Genomic DNA, 16,552 nt, shown 5'->3' on the forward strand with positions numbered 1-16,552 from the left:
TTAATCAGAATTTCAACAATGTGATGCTTGATTCAAGGGCAGACTCGGTGTGCCCTCGTGCAGTCACAGTGGAAGGGGTCAAACAAGCATTAGTTGAATTATTACCTCCAAAATAATGCCAGAGTGCAGGTTCCCTGGCATTAAGTCCACTGTGACAGACGGACTGCAGGTGATGTATGAGATTGTCACCTGGAGGGGTGCTCGCAGGGACTGGCGCTGAAAAGACTCTAAAAGGGTTAGTGAAGCAGGAGGGAACCTGACACAAAGCCCATTTGTGAAAAGATGAAATGAACCAGCACACCTACAAGGTGGTGTTAATATAAGCAGGCACAAGGAGGGCCTTGTCCTCTTAATATACAGCCAAACCATTCTGAAATAAAACCTTAAGACTCAGCAACATCACATAAACAAATAAATTTATCCCAGATGTTATGAGCATTTGGAATCATGTGATTAGCCAACACTCATTTACCAAACACACATTTCCACATGAGCCTGCGCCTTGATGTCATTTTACAAGAGGAATACTCGTCTTTGCTTTACTGTGACTGGCAGTATATGAGCTTCGGAGTTTGAATGGGGAGCATTTCATGCCATTAAAGCCAAATTTAATGATGCAATCCTCGAGTTATTAATTAAATGAAATTGTATTCAAGAGCAATTGAAGACCAATTCAGGTTGTGGTAACATGAGGCGAGTGCTCTGAATAAGATTAATTGGTAACGACAAAAGATGGAAATCAAGCCCTCTGCACATTCAGCGCTGCTAAACGCCAACCAGCAGCTGAAATAAACAGAAGTGATGCACTGCAATCTGCAAGTACTGATACAGTAGCAAAAATATGGAGGACCAACAGTGCCTTCCTCGCTTGCTTTCTGGTTAATGGTTGCACAAAATAATTACCAACAAAAAAAATCATTTAAGTTCTGAAGAAAAAATGCAATCAGGTAAATCTGTTATGCCTACATTTATTTTTAATACTACTTTTTTTGCTTTTAAAAAAGAATAACAAAGTACCACAAAATCTATTTATTTTACTCAATATTTATTTTCCTATTTGGTTTATTATTTATATTACCTATATTTTTATTGGTTTGTCCATTTAAATTATTGATTCTTTTTGGGGGGAATTTCATTTCACTTATTTTTAAAGTTCCATATTTATTTCTGCATTATTTTCCCTTAAAAATAGAAGCTAATTAAATTATAAATATTAATTCATTGAGTATTTCTCAAATTAATTTATTGCCTACAATATTTTTTTTATATTATTTTAGTGCACCTGATTGCATATTATTTTTAATAAAGTCATGTATTTATATTTTATATATATTTATTATTTATCTAGGGGGTTTTGGTCCTCCATAGAGTACAAAATGTGGAATACCATATCTCACCTTGCCTGCAACATCACAAGGCATTCATTATGAAATATCTAAAACATTATGTAAAATTTATTCCAGTAGAGAAGCAGAAGCTGAATATTTTATTCTTTATTTGCCCAAAAGTGTCCTCAAGCTGATTCTGATTGCGGGGAGAATAAACCACAAATTAGGAAGTGCTGCTAAAAATCTGCATGTTCCTTAATTTGGCCCTCAGTGATTTTAACACCAAAACTGTCTTTGCTCTGAACATCCTCCACTCTCCCACTTACCTTCAAATTAAAATACCTTGAATTCATGCATCAGCTTTGCCCGAAAACAGCTCTGACTCCGTCTAATTCTCCTCCCACTCTGCTTCACAGATGGATGCTCTGAGGACCGCAGTGCCATCAACGACACTCACTTGTCCACCCCCCACCTCCAAATCACACTACTCCACACACACACACACACACACACACACACACACACACTGTCCTCATCCTCACCCATCGTCCAGTCTACCAGCACCACAAATCGCCTTTGATGACCGATGAGTCCAAACAAACATGATGATGTGTATCATAGCCGAGTGGACTACTGTTGTCTGTGCGACAGACACTCTGATGGCCACCAGGACCGTTTGGTCTCTGAACTGAAGACAGTATATTCCTGCAACAGGAGGACTTTACCCCGCTGCTCCTCTCCTCATTTAGAGACTCTCAGCCCACACTGCCCCTTTAGACTTCAATCCACCCTCCCCTATCGAACAAGTACACTCTGTATTGTCTTTTTACTATGGAACGCACTGTAGTGTCCGATATTCAAATCTGCTGCTTGGAAATTATTGAAGGAGCCCCTAAAACTGAAACGCTTCAGTCCAACTTTGTGCCACACCACAGGTATAAAATCTCTGCTCCTGTAAGTCTTATTTTTATCACTTGTCACTGAGCTGTAGAGGCATTTAAAAAATCGTCTTGGCGTTTGCTTGTTCACCAGAAAGGTTTGCACATAGATACCACACCGGTTGCTTCAGTTCATGGGAAGATGCGTCAAAGCAGCCGCCATATTGCTGAGGATTTTCAAGCTATTTGAATTGTCATTTCCCCAAATTTTATGTTGATAGTTCTAAAATATCAGAAATTAAGATTACAAATCTGCAGCTGCTTTTCTGTGATGTTCTAAAGACTGACTCTGAAATGTAAAAACCGATGGGATTACATCATTTTCAAGAGTTTACTGTCACCTTGAAATATGAGCTGCAGACGAGTCATTTGGCTCAAGTGCTGCTGTTCGTGAATGCCTTTTATCTTTTATGAATGCACACACACAAAAAGTCATTCTGATGCAGCTCTGAATGCTTCTGTAATGACAATTCAAGCACATTGTAAGTCAGTTTAAAAGAGAGTTGCACAAAGCAGCACAAAAGTTCTCACGTTACACAGGAATGGCTAAGAGCACATAGTGAGCTCCCCCGAGCATGATGGTGGCTGCAGAGATGCATCTCTCAAGCCCAGCTTTGGTATCTGTGTGTTAATACACGTGCTTATTCACAACCAGCAAAAATGTCCTTGCCAACCTTGTCACCAAGTTCTGGGTGAATCCAATGGGATTAAGAAATCTGGGAAATCTTTTTTTCTCTTTTTGGATGGGGGCATAAAATCACCTTCACATATGTTGAGAATTATTCTGGAGATAACCTTCACCAGCAAGTAAGTGTGTGGGTGGAATCGTGCAATCTCTGCCATTTTCCGTTGGCATCTGTCTGTTTGCTCTCCACTGAATTCAGTTTTAGTGTTACACAAGGATAAGATGGAGCTGTCGTGATAATCATTCCTATTATTGACATTTTCTCTACCCTCTGGAATGCTGCCCGTGTGCTTAAACAGTAATCTGTGCAAGTAACAGTAATAACAGCGAGCATTTCAAGGCTTACTTGCACCACCAAAAGAACTGAGATGGCATGGCAATGTGGAAGCATCCTCCAGCCTGCAGTGGGTACTCGCTTCCGCAGGCTAGTACTTAATCTTTTCTATAATACATCACCAGTGATGTTTCTGTCATGGGTTAGTTTGAGACTGACTGCACTGAATTTTGAGGGGGGTGCAGGGGGAAGCCAGCTCTTTCATAAATTATTCTTGTGGGACTGAAGGGAAAACTGCTGAAGTAACACAACAGAAACATTTGAACAGTAAACACACAGAGGACAAAGTCTTTATGGCAATATTTTGTCCACTAACTCTGCCAAGTTGGTTCTTTTTTTGCCAATTCTTTTTTGTTTTAAGGAAGTATTTTCAGCATTTGTAGATCCTACCGGGAAGTTTGAGTAAATGCAACACAACTGTCACCCATCCAGTTCTGATCTGATCCAGTTACACATCGGCTGTGAGCTGGGACGCCATCAGACAAAGCCAGCATTTAGTTTACACTCCTATGGAGGAGGTGCACTGTACCAGTGTGAGACAAGGTATTATCACATGCCAAAGGCCTCTGGTGTGTTGAAACAAAACATGTCACCTAGTTTTTAGTGGAAATGGGATTTTAAACTGAAGATTTGACTGGATAATTTATAGCTGCCAAAATAACAAGCACTTATTTTGAAAAAAAGAAAAGAAAAGAAGGCCCAAGAGAAGAGAAGTGGATGTCAAAAGCATCATTACTATTATACTCTTTTCGGTTTAGACCTGTGATATGTCACAGTAAGCGTGAGATAGAATCTGGCTTAAACGACAAAGTGATCTTCAATTATCGTTTGTCTTGCACCCTGATTTTTTTTATTATTGGTATAAAAGTAAAAAATTGTTTTCTACACTGTGTAAAGACGAGGCCGAGCTTTTCCTCATGCACGTATTCACAAGCATACATACTCATATGGCACAATGCACATAGTAAATTTAACTTTGTGTTTGTGTGTGTGAGGCAGGTGCAAGCAGAGAGCCCAGCTGAGATTACAGAGTGTTGACTCAGAATAAGCAGTGTGCAACTCTATCTGTCGCCTCTTAGTCAGGCATTTAGGCTTAGCTCGCCTCTTGCCAAGGCCCAGCTTTGGTGTCACTTTAAGCTTTTCCTCGTCTCTGCTTCATTTCTCTGCAAGCAGAGCCAGTCAAAATGGTCTTTTTAAGCTCTTGCCTGCCTTTTGCTGTATTGCACTTAAAGACACAGGCTAACATATGCATCTGGTGCTGTTATTTTGGTTATGAGATGCTGTAATTTTGAATATAGAGACCTAATAGAACTAAATCACACTGAGCTGCAGGAAATATGAAGGAATGCAGTTCCTGAAGTGGCCACTTGAGGCTTTTTCCAAAAACAAATAAGTTCAATTAGCTTCCTTTGTCAAAATACATTAAAAAGAGCAGACAACCATGTTTTACAGCCTGGCACAAAAGCAGTTTTTGGATAGTTTCCCCTTTCATAAGAACAACACTTGGTTTAGGTGTTGGAGTCTTTTACAACATTTTTAATTATATTTTCAGACAATTAATATGCCATCTATCAGCCCACTCAAGAGGTTTGTGCTTTAATTTTGGTGAATGAATTATAATATTTTATTAGTCTGTTACTTAAAACTCATTAGCAGGCATGTATGTGTGGTGCTTGCTAACCAAACTCACAGGTGTTAGCACCCTTTTGCACCCTTTCATTCAGATATGGTCACTTATGGCTCCAGCATGGAAACCAGAAAGGTTTGGGCCCAAGCAGCCCAAGCGCAAATGTAGAGTCTTAAAAATGGTCAGCGGGTGACGGCACGGTGGCTTAGTCCATCTTAAATATACAGTCTGTGAATGACACTTGCATGTGTGTTTAAAGTGCTAAAACAGATTTGAAAAACTCAACAGCAATGCCCATTTCCAAAATCATGATCCGTTTACTCTTCCTACAGAACTACACCGGTGACTGTGCAGAAGGAACCTTTCATTTTCCCATGACAAGAGCAGACATTATTTGGAAAATAGTACATTAAAGGTTTCTGAATTAAGTGGGCCAGAAAGAGACTGTTCTGCCGACTTTTTCAAATCCTAACACTAACCTGTTGCACACAACTATTTAAGAGACATTTAGTTCCATTATACAGAAGAGACAAGAAGGCAAAAATCTTTACAGCCACTACACAAGATAGGAATGGAGTGAAAGCATGGCAGGCTACAGGGAAGATATGCAAATGTGATTTTAGGCTGAATTAGTCCTTTAAGTAGAGCTACTTATTTCTGTAATACTTTCCCCAAAAATACAGTTTACATCAGAAGAATATAAATTATTCCTCTGATTTAATTTCTTCCCCAGAGAATAACTCTGTTTGTTTATTGACCTTTCCCTGACCTTTCTTATGGCACCATCAGGAAAATTTTTACAAATTTATTCCTAGGATAGCAAATCTCAGATATCTTAACCAGTAGTTTCATACCGATTAAAAAGGTTGAGAGGGCTTGATTTGATGAGGAACTTTCTGCAATCTGTTGTTATGTCTGTTTTCACTCCTGCTTGGCCCTGTTACATAGAGACGCTTACTTACATACAGAGACTACAGCAACATGCCCAATTGTGTCTGTTTCTAATCTGCACCATGCTGTGTTGGCGTCACAAGCGGTATGCTATCTGTGCCTGAGACAGACACCGAACATGCGAAAGCCTGACTCTCGTGGAGAAAACCTAGACCGCAGAGTCAGTCTTTGTGAGGGCAACCAGACGCGTGACAAATATCCAGCATTCCTTTTTTTGGTGATGGACTACAGGCCTGGTCAGCAGCCTTAATTATGCAATGACAACCAACTCCAAAACTGCTAAAAACAAGTGGTCCACAGGCAAAATAAAACATGATTCAACTTCATGTTACTTTTCAGAAACAACGGAGAAGTTGCCTTAACTCTTGCTTGTATAATCTCTCCAGTTAAGACAATGATGCTCGCTTGTAAAGAAGACTCTCCCTTCTTTGTACAAAATGAAATATACCAGAAACAACAACTTTGTTATCTTGCTAGTGTCAATGTATAGATGATCAGCTTTTTCTGTAACTTGTATGGACCGTCACATTTTTGCTAAGAAGAGAACCCCCACCCCCACCCCACCCCTTCCAGACTTCCTTGTTCCTAATCATCCAATCTGTTTTAACTCGTGGTGGACTGTCAATCTTTTTTGTGTACATTTTATAGTATTATTTATTGTTGACAAGTTTTGCATTTGCAAATAAAAAAGTAAAGGTGGTTTGACCTGAGCATTCGATTCCAGTGTAAATGCTTGGTGAACAGTGACATGCTTTTTCTTTCTTTTTTTTTATCATTGAAATGGAGGACACAGTGATATGAGGAGGCCTTTTTATTATGTTGTAACATGTACATAACATGTGGCCAAAATTGCTTTTGGAGAATGGTCATTTTTTTGTGTTGTAACGGTATTTGTTTTATTCAGTGAATTGCCCATGAAGACAAATAAATAAGAGGCACACACAACTCTGTTTCACATGTGTTAAATTTGTTTTTACACACATACAATGAACACATCTGTGGAGAACCAAAAGTGACTCAACTAAAGTGACCCAAAGAAACAAATGACTAATAATGCTTATCATAAATTAAATAAAAACTTTTTAAAACAAAAACTGTGGCAAGAATTGACATTTCTAAAACAAATTAAGAAAATGAATCCAGAAATTAACAATGAACACATTAAAAAGCTACAGAAATAATTAGAAGGATGTATAAATGAATGAAAAAAATAATTTACAATAAATAAGGAAAGATGTAAATAAATTCATGCAAAGTAAAATGAATATACAGCGCAAATTAAATCCTCCTGAGGTGTATGTGTAATGGTATAAAATAGTTAATCCCTACATTATTTTGAATAGCATTTTGGTGCATTCACAGGCATATACATTTATTGATTTTGGTAGTTTGTGTTCTCTGTAGAACATTTACACTCAAAGAACTCACAACTGTGTTAATTCTTCATGACGTGGATTCAACAAGGTGCTGAAAACTTTCACAGAGATTTTTGGTCCATGTCAGCTTGACTGCATCACACAGTTTTTGTAGATTTGTCAGATGCACATCCACGATAGTCACCATGGAGGTTGTCCGAGTACAGTGAAGCCATTGTCATGTCCAATAAACCAGTTTGAGATTATTTAAGCTTTCTGACATGGTGTGATGTCCCGCCAGCCATCAGGAGGTGGGTACACTGTGGTCATGAAGGGATGAACACGATCGGCAGGAAATGCTCGGGTAAGCTGTGACATTTGAACGATGCACAGTTGATACTAAGGGACCCCAAATCTGGCAATCACACCAACTTGAACCACTTGTATATAGCAGGAGAAATCAATGTTTTCGTGTTGCTTACACCAAATTCTGACCCTACAATCCAAATGTTGCATCAGAAATTAAGAATCATCAAACCAGATTTTTCCAATCTTCTATTGTTCAATTTTGGTGAGCCTGTGTAAACTGTTTCCTGTTTCCTGTTCTTTGCTGACAGCTGTGGCACCTGGTGTGCTCTTCTGCTGCGGTAGCTCATCAGCATCAAGTTTTGACAAGTGGGCATTCAAAAGTTCTCTTCTGTTTTTTTGTATCCAATTATGGTTGCCTTCCTATCAGCCTGAAGCAGTCTTGACTTTCCCTACTGACCTGCAGCAGCAACAGTAAGCGACAGTTCTCACAGAGACCTGCCATTCACTGGATATTTTGTCTGTTTTTGAATACTCTCTGTAAAGGATTTGTGGGATCAGTATTAGTAGATTAACAGTGTCTGAAATACACAGACCAGTACGTCTGGCACAAGCGACCATCCCATTCTGATCCTCAGTTTGAACTTCAGCAGGTCGTGTTGACAAAGTTTACATATCTAAAAGCACTGGGTGGGTGTTACACGATTGGCTGATTAGATATTCACTTTGATGAGTTGCAACTTGTTTTTGTATATATATATATTTATAATAGCTAATATTAAACCATATAATCTGCATGAGTGGAACATTAATTAGCAGAATATCCACTATATGACTTTTCTTATAGAATGTCCCAAACCACCACTGAAACATATGAATTTAGCTATTATTCATATACATAGCGTAACATGAACTGAGTTGCAGGTGAATTTTAAAGGTTTCATATTTTTCATTGAAAGCTTTTTTTTAATCAATACAACCTGAAGATAAACTTTAGTGGGGAGAAAAAAAAGGTTTACAACCCAAAAGAAATGAATCTTGTGCAAATTTAATGACTAATTCTTCTTCTTCGTTTTTATGGCCTTCAATTATACATAAAGAAAGATTAGTATTACTTTGAGTAATTGTTATTACTCTTTATGGACACAATGTAAGCTCTCTCTCTCTCCTTTCCCCCCCATTAAAAAACAGGAATGTCATAGGTCATACCAGTCAGATATAATTATACTGACAGTCATGCTAAACTGTTTTGAATAATTAATGCAAAAGCAATAAAGAGTTTAACCACATTTTAGAACACTGAATCATTCATAAATAGCTAAGCCTTGGTTATAGTATTTAAATATTCATGAGCAGTATATGGTTGATTTTAAAAAAGGAGAGTGCAACAAGAATTAGTTCAGTAAATATAACTTACAGGCAATTATCTAACAGATGATGTTTAGTAATGATAATTATGACACCTATTCATAAAAGTTAAAGTGCTGCTTCATAAACTCTGCACATGTGATATTATATGTTAAAGAAATATACAGATTTTCTAAATACTCCAGTTTTTTTTTTAAGTGGTTTCTTTATGTCTTTTAAATGGAATCAGTCTGGCTTCCTGCTGCTCGCTGATGCGTGTGTGAAATGTAGATCCAGTGGTCTCTAGCTCCATCTCATGGTTTCTGTAAGTAATGACTGACTCGCTAAGCCCAGAGGTACAATAAAATTTAATAGATCAAAATAAAAAAAATTTTAAAAAAAGTTTAATTTTCCCATAGAAGTAAAAGTAATCAAGCAGTAACAAGAATTTTAAAATATATCATAATATTAACAATTGTAGTTTTTGTGTTATCTGTTTTTTGCTTAGTAATTTGGCCATTGTTTATCATTCCCTGGACAAAATAACATGAACACCCCATATAAAATGATATTTTTGTTATAGACTATACATTGTTATACTTATATTACTTTCATCACTTATGCAATGATTACAGCTAAAATATTATTTATATAACTGTCTATATTCATTTAATAACTGGGGGCACAGATTAAGTGGGGATGTAGTAAGTGTGTCAGCCCCAAAATTTTGCTTTTAGGTTAAATTTTATGCACTCATTTTGGGTTGTTCTGCATTTCATGGTGGAAATATCTTAATTTATAGTAATGAAGAAACAAATCTCAGCCACCCGGTGACTTTAATATCTAATCATAATCAGAGAAACTTCAATAATCCCAGAGGGAAGTTGAGTTGTCATAGCAGCAAATATACAACAAACAACAAGCACTCATATAAAATGAGTGTAGAAACAGAGTTATGATATCAATATAATATAAATATTATATCACTGTGTATGAGTTTTGGGATACTGAATTGTTTATTTAAGATGTTCTCTGTTTGATTCTTTGTTCATTATTTACAGATATGTTGAGCTTTTAATTCATAGTTCTAGTTTATGTTAGTTTATTTTGTATCTTCAGTGTTTCCTATTTCATCCTCCTCTGTCTTTTCTCCCCGATGCCTTGTTTATTAATGTTCCTGTTTTACTTTGTTAGCCTTTATAGTTGTCTTCTGTGTTTTGTGTGTCATTTTTGCTGTCTCATTGTCCTTGATTCTTATCATCTGTGTCTTGTTACCCTCCTGTGTGCTGTTCCTTGATTACCCTTTCATATATAAATAGTGGTATCCTCCCCTCCGCCTTCCTCTGAGGGTCTGTTTAGCCTCCTAGTGTGTTCCCTCCCTGCTTTGGATTCAGTTTGCCTTTTGCCTGTGGATTTTTGTGTTCTGACTTTGAATCAGCCAAAATAAAGGCTTGCTTTTTTATTTTTCCTTCTGTCTTTGAGTCTGCATTTTGGTCCTCATTCTGCAATTTTTATGACATCTGTCCTATTCTGTGTTTGCTTGGCTGCATATGACGGAGTTTGTGTAACAAGTAAACAGTTATGCTGATACTAGGCCACTTTTGTGTCTTTGACTTTGAGAAGTAAACTCTTTAAGTGTGATTAAAGCACCTGTTCACATCAATGACTAAGTGAACTGTTTCTTTAAAACAAGTGACCTGTGTTGTGTGATCATTTTTATGTACTGTGTACTTCTTAGCCAGTTGGAAATTGCATTGTCACTGACGTCTACACCTACTTCAGTGGCAAGGGGAATATTTTTGTCATAGTCCAAATAATGCAATTGAGGATCATTTGAGCATCATAACTCCACTCCAAGTTATCTTATTTGTGTAATAATAAATATACTAACTGCTGTCCTGTATCAATAGACCTTCATGCTTTAGTAGACTTTCTTTGACCTGTGACAACAAGAAATAAATGTGTGTAAATAAGAAAAATAAAAACATATAGCTGCTTCATTCTCAGGCAGCACACTGTCAAACTGCTTGGGGACACGGGACTGGCGATAAGTCATTTTCAATGTTATTCAAAGCACCTTTGTTTCTATTGCTGCCAGTTAAAGTTTCCGCTGTAAACAAGGCTATAACACAAACCGATCGTGCCCAGTTCCTAGGAATTTAAAGCTCTTTATTAAGATGATGCAGCTGCAAAACAAAGAGATAATCCTAGCAACCACAGGTAAAGTCTGGCCATACCACACAACTGATAACAAAGCTCATTTGATTGCTATTTCCATATGTACACATTCATGTAACAACTACACATATATGTAGTGAAATTAGCCTCAGAATGTTTGCAGATGAGCATCATATGACATGTTACGTGATCTGTGCACGTAACACGTGATCGTTAACAATTCTTGAGTGAGCGAAAAGAATGTCACTCATATTTTTTAGACTTTTGTTTGCCTTTTGAAAGAAAAGATGATTAAATATGTGAAGCTAAATGTGAAAATGTGTGCTTAAATTGTCACTTTTTATTCCAGTTTTGATATGCATATTTGTAAAATCTTCAAATTGCTTTGGATTTGTGTGTGGTTTTGAGCACACATTTGTGAGAATTCAGAAGTTACAGACAATCATTGTACACACACACACACACACACACACACACACACACACACACACACACACACACACACACACACACACACACACACACACACACACATTGTACTCTGCCCTAATGAATACATTTGCTAGTGTGAAATTTACTGAGAATCTTCTCAGAAATGAGTATAGCCAGCTTAAATGCAGGTTATGTCTGATTGCTGCTTTGGGAATATTTCAGTTTAGTGTCCATCATGTCTCTCATATCCTATCATCAAAATAACCGTAAGCGGTAATTCTTATTCAATTTATAACATTACTCAAAATATCCTTAAATAGTTACCACCTTTACACATAAACACCACCTATATCAACGAAAAACTGTCCGTGTGTTTATGACTGTCATATTCAGGTGAGTGTGAGCCACTTAAAATGTGGTCAAAATAACTGAGATCTATGTTTAGTACAAGTGAAACGGCATGGAGTTATGATTCAATAACATTTACAAAGAAGCACAAGGGTCTCAGGATGGCACATCTTAGCCTAGTGCTTTACTGTGAGTGATGAGACAAGTTTGTTAAAACAAGAAATAGATCATTTTGAGCCTGTATCGTTGCTGTTATTTTGGACTGCATTTCCCAGACATGCCCTGTCAAACAGACAATAAATCTGCTGGTATGAGTGCTGTTTCCAAGAAACATTCCTGTTTCTGTAGGTGGCGTTTGTGTGTTTATCTGCTCGCCTGTCTGTGACACTCTCATACAAACTAACTGTTCCAAATAAAGAAAATCTAAAAAGCATCACTTCCTGCTACTGGTACTGTATGGGATTTTCCAAGGAAACTGCATGCACACACACACGCAAGAGAGAGTGGAAAAACTTTATTTTAACATTTAGTTTGAGCAAGGTGAAGCTACATCAGGGGTTCGATTGCCTCTTTATTTCTTTAAATATAATAATGCAAACTCTCAGACTCATTATAATAACTGATATTGAAAAACTGATCATCAAATTAATTCTGCTATAAATAATCTATTCAAGTGCTTTTTAAAGAAAACTCTAATTAGATGTGCTGTTTTTGGTGTTACACCCCGCAAGTTGTAAACCCAGTTGCAAAAAAATAGACAGTGTCTAAAATGTGAATACAAACTGAATGTAATGATTTGCAAATCTCATAACCTAGATTTTAGTCACAATAGAAAATGTGAAACATAGAAATGTTCAAACTGAGACATTTGAGTATTTCTTTAAAAAAAAAAAAAAAAAAATTCTGTTTTTGATAGAACAGGAGTAAAAGGCAGGAAAATTAAGTAATACTTTAAAAGGGGGTGGGGGGTGGGGTGTAATTTTAAGACCTGGTAAGGAGTACGCTTATTAGGTCCTGTTGAATTTTAAGGGTATACTTTCTTTTTACCAATATTTATTATTTATCTGTGTTTTTATATTATATTACACAGCATCTTTATTTAAGTAAAGCTCTGCCAAATTGCATAAGTAGTGTGTGACTAAACTAAGTACACCCCATTAAGCATGTTTAGGGTCAATCTCACATCATTGTGGAGGAATTCTGCTCACTCTTTACATTTTTGTTTCAGTTCACTGAGCTTTGTTTAGTCACAGCGCTCTTAAGGCTCCACTTCAGCATTTCAGTCGGGCTGTGGTCTGGACTTTGACTGGGCCATTGCAACACCTTCATTCTTTTTGTGGTCAATCACTCTCTTGTAGATTTGCTCGTGTGCTTGGGATCATTGACACAGTTTCAGCTAAGATTTAGCTGTCAGGCAGATGGCCTCACATTTGACTCTATACAGAGGAGATCATGGTTGACTCATGGCAAAGTGCCCAGATTCTGTGGCTGCAAAACAAGCCCAAATCACCAGCTCTCCACCACCATGCTGACAGTTGGTATGAGGTGTTTGTGCATTATGGCCAAACATCTCCACTTTGGTCTTGTCTGTCCAAAGGACATTGTTCCAGAGGTCTTGTGATTTGTTCATATGCAACTCTGCAAACAAGGCACGTTTGTTCAGTGTTTTTCTAATCGTGTTGTCAACTTTAACATTTAACATGATAACTGAGTCCTGCAGAGTCCAAGATGTAGCTCTTGGGTAATTTCTGTGAGCAGTGCATGCTCTGACCTTGGGGTGAATTTGTCACTGTAGAATGATGGACTTTACATTTCTGGGAAATAGCCATATAACTGTGCCCAGAATGATGAGCAGCAGCAATTGCTTTTCTAAGATCTGTGCAGATGTCGTATCTCTTTGACATTGTGTTTACACACACCTGAATGGTGCAGACAAGCAAACTGCTAAAACTTCTGCTATTATAGAGGTGCTCAAAATAATCAAGTGGATTTGATTACCGGCATCAGGCATCTAATTATTTTTAATATCTTTTTTTTATGCAGAGTAACAGTGTTTGGTGCTCTCCACAAAAGAATGTATTGGAGTGCATCACAAAGTATGACATATCGGTGCGGTATGGCAGTCTTTCTGTCCTGGCAAAATCTAAGCTGTTGCGTCTGGTACAGTCCACCATGAAAGTAAACTGAGGACCTCTCCCTGCAATTCATTTATGAGAAGCCTGTATTCTGTCAGACCTGTTACATATCCTCCATCCTGAGTGTGGACTGTCACCTTCGGATAGAAGATATAAAGTCCCAAAATGCAGACTGGATTACTTTAAAAATTAATTTGTCATCTTATCTTATTCACTCTTTGCAAAGACAGCTTCTGTGACAGCACTAGGAATTTCCCTAAGTAGTATATTGTATTGTGTTTCTGCTTATTTTGTGTTAAATAAATAAAGACATGTTGCAATATGTCATATTTTCTAGTTCATCTGAAGCTGTATTGCCAAATTCTAAGATCTCAGATGAGCTAGTTATTTTTATTGTAGAAAACCTTAGAATTTGAAAAGAGGGCACTTTCTTTTGCTCATCTTTGTAGTTGTCTTGCTCGTACTTATTGTTAAAAATAAGTTCATTACAGTAATGAACTACACAAAGAATTTATATTTTTGACATACTAAAGAAAAGAGTTAAAGTTGTTGATATTAAAAGATTACACGAGAAATTTATCTCAAGCGATATCCAGGTTGGAGGGCAGGACTGATGGATTATGGGTAGTTGAGTCCTCTGTGTGTGTTGATGTCAGGGGGCGGAGAGTCCGAGAGTACAGCCTCCGTGTGTGTTGGTGTGTAGATGTGAGTGTACGGTGAGGAATTCAGCTGCTGGATGAGTTTTCTCTGCGAGTGAAACTTATTTTTTTTTGGCGTCCACGTCTTGAAGCGAGGAGGACAAATGCGAAAATGCGAGAAGAAATCCAGGAAGAGGCGAGCGAGTGCTTATTAAAAATTCAGCGCGGGAGAACAGACGTTATTGCCCGTTCGGAGGACTTGTAGCAGCGCCGAGGATAAACTCCACTTCTAACGGGCTAAAGCGTTGTTGAATGGGGTGAAACGAAGCGGATTTTTTCCCTCCTAAAGATAGCAAGTCCAGGAAGAAAAAATAAAAAATCCAAGCGGTCGAAAGCCAGAAGGAAAGGGGAGTAAAAAGGGGGCAAAGAAAACGCCCTGCTTCTGCTGCTTTTGCTGCTTTTGCTGCCTGTTGCTGGTAAATTCAAACTTTATCGCCAAGTTTAAAAAAATGCATCTTCCACTTAACGAGAGGTGATAGTTCAAGTCGTCATTCCTAGCTTAAAGCCAGGCGGGTTTGCTAACTGACGGCCCCCTCTCACTTGGCAAGTTTTATGTTTTTGGAAGCTTTGGGAATATTTTCTCCTCGTTGTGCACACCATTCCTGTTGGAAGCGATTTGGGTGGGCTGGGAGCCCAAAGGCTGCTCCGCCAGGCCTGCGGCCATTAGCCAGGAACAAAGAGGGTTCACATGTAAACTCAAACAGTTTGGAAAAGACTCATTAGTTTTCAAACTCAACTTTTAACCACCAACGACGGCGCAGTCATGTCGCTGGGCGCCGAGAGGAGGATGGAAACCCGGCTGAAGAAGCTGGAGGACATGATCAGAGACCCCAGATCTGCCATAAACCTGGAAAGTTTACTGGTGAGTCAAGTGGGATCCACTTCATAGGTTATTAATGATGCCATGTTGTCTGTTCGCTGAATGGCTAGGCAGGTATGCACGCCATCAGGTGAGCTAATTGCATTTAAACACCTTTCCATGTTAAAACGGTGCAGTTTATGCTTTAAGTGTTATCGCCTGGTGGAGACACTGTAGACAGGCCTGATTAATAGTTAAGACTGGGTGCAGACAGAGCAGTTTGGGGCTCTTTGAGGCCTGTCTACAGATTAGGATTAACTACTTGAGATTGCTCCCCTGGGTGTATTCATGGAGACTAATATTTTTAGATAACATATGGGCCCACCAAGCCACTGTAGTCCTATCAGTCCCCGGTGTAACCACACAACCATTGCAGTCTTCCTACACTGGTATGTAAATAGGATGTTGTCTATGGAGGACCCAGTCTGCCAAAAATTCAATAAACCATATTGGCATCAATTAATATCAGAAAATATATATAATAACATTGTTTAAAATTAAATTAAAAATTAAAGTAGAAGAAAATAGAAAGTTGTAAAACTTTCATATCTCCTACTGTTTCAGCCCCTCAGGTAAATGTGTATCTGAAGTGTCACTAAATTATTATTTAAATCTTAATTATTTCTGCTTTATCTTCCATTTGTTTTTCCCCCTTTTCCTCCCAAATGTAAATAAGTGACAAGATAATAAATGAGCAATAGTATTAAGGAAAGCAAATATATAAGTTGATTTGAAGTGTCAGTTTATATCATGTCAGTGTCACGAAAAATGGTATAATGGCTTATTTTTTTGAAAAAATAAAAATGATTTATTTTCTTTTGTTCCTGGATGTTGCCTAAATAGGTACTCTATATTTGCACACCAGCTTAAATCATTAATTTAATTAATTTTACAGTTAATTAAGATAGTCTTCTGGAAACTGGAGTATTTCCCTTAATAGTAGTAATGATGAAAATCAAAGATTAGTTTCATGACATCTTTGTAGCTGAAGGAGAAAAACTAACTTTAAAGAGGTAAAACAGTGAGTATGT

The 16,552-nt window shown here is 37.7% G+C and overlaps 2 protein-coding genes across 6 annotated transcripts in view; both read left to right on the top strand.

Annotated features, from left to right (window-relative positions):
• Positions 1-6,798, top strand: part of sobpa (sine oculis binding protein homolog (Drosophila) a) — a 56,165-nt gene extending 49,367 nt beyond the window's left edge. For all 3 annotated transcript variants that reach the window (XM_039602891.1, XM_031746162.2, XM_039602892.1), the window contains one exon: positions 1,745-6,798. The gene's annotated coding sequence lies outside the window, so the exon portion shown is untranslated. The remainder of the gene's footprint in view (positions 1-1,744) is intronic.
• A 7,819-nt stretch (positions 6,799-14,617) lies between these two features.
• The window catches only part of rock2a (rho-associated, coiled-coil containing protein kinase 2a), a 45,493-nt gene continuing 43,558 nt past the window's right edge, over positions 14,618-16,552 (top strand). For all 3 annotated transcript variants that reach the window (XR_005609340.1, XM_031746133.2, XM_039603113.1), the window contains exon 1: positions 14,618-15,524. Coding sequence is in view for 2 of the 3 variants with exons in the window: in XM_031746133.2 (XP_031601993.2) it covers positions 15,426-15,524 (99 nt within the window). In the remaining variant the exon portion in view is untranslated. The remainder of the gene's footprint in view (positions 15,525-16,552) is intronic.

This window comes from Oreochromis aureus, linkage group 19 (genome assembly GCF_013358895.1).
Source record: "Oreochromis aureus strain Israel breed Guangdong linkage group 19, ZZ_aureus, whole genome shotgun sequence".
Classification (NCBI taxonomy): Eukaryota; Metazoa; Chordata; class Actinopteri; order Cichliformes; family Cichlidae; genus Oreochromis; species Oreochromis aureus.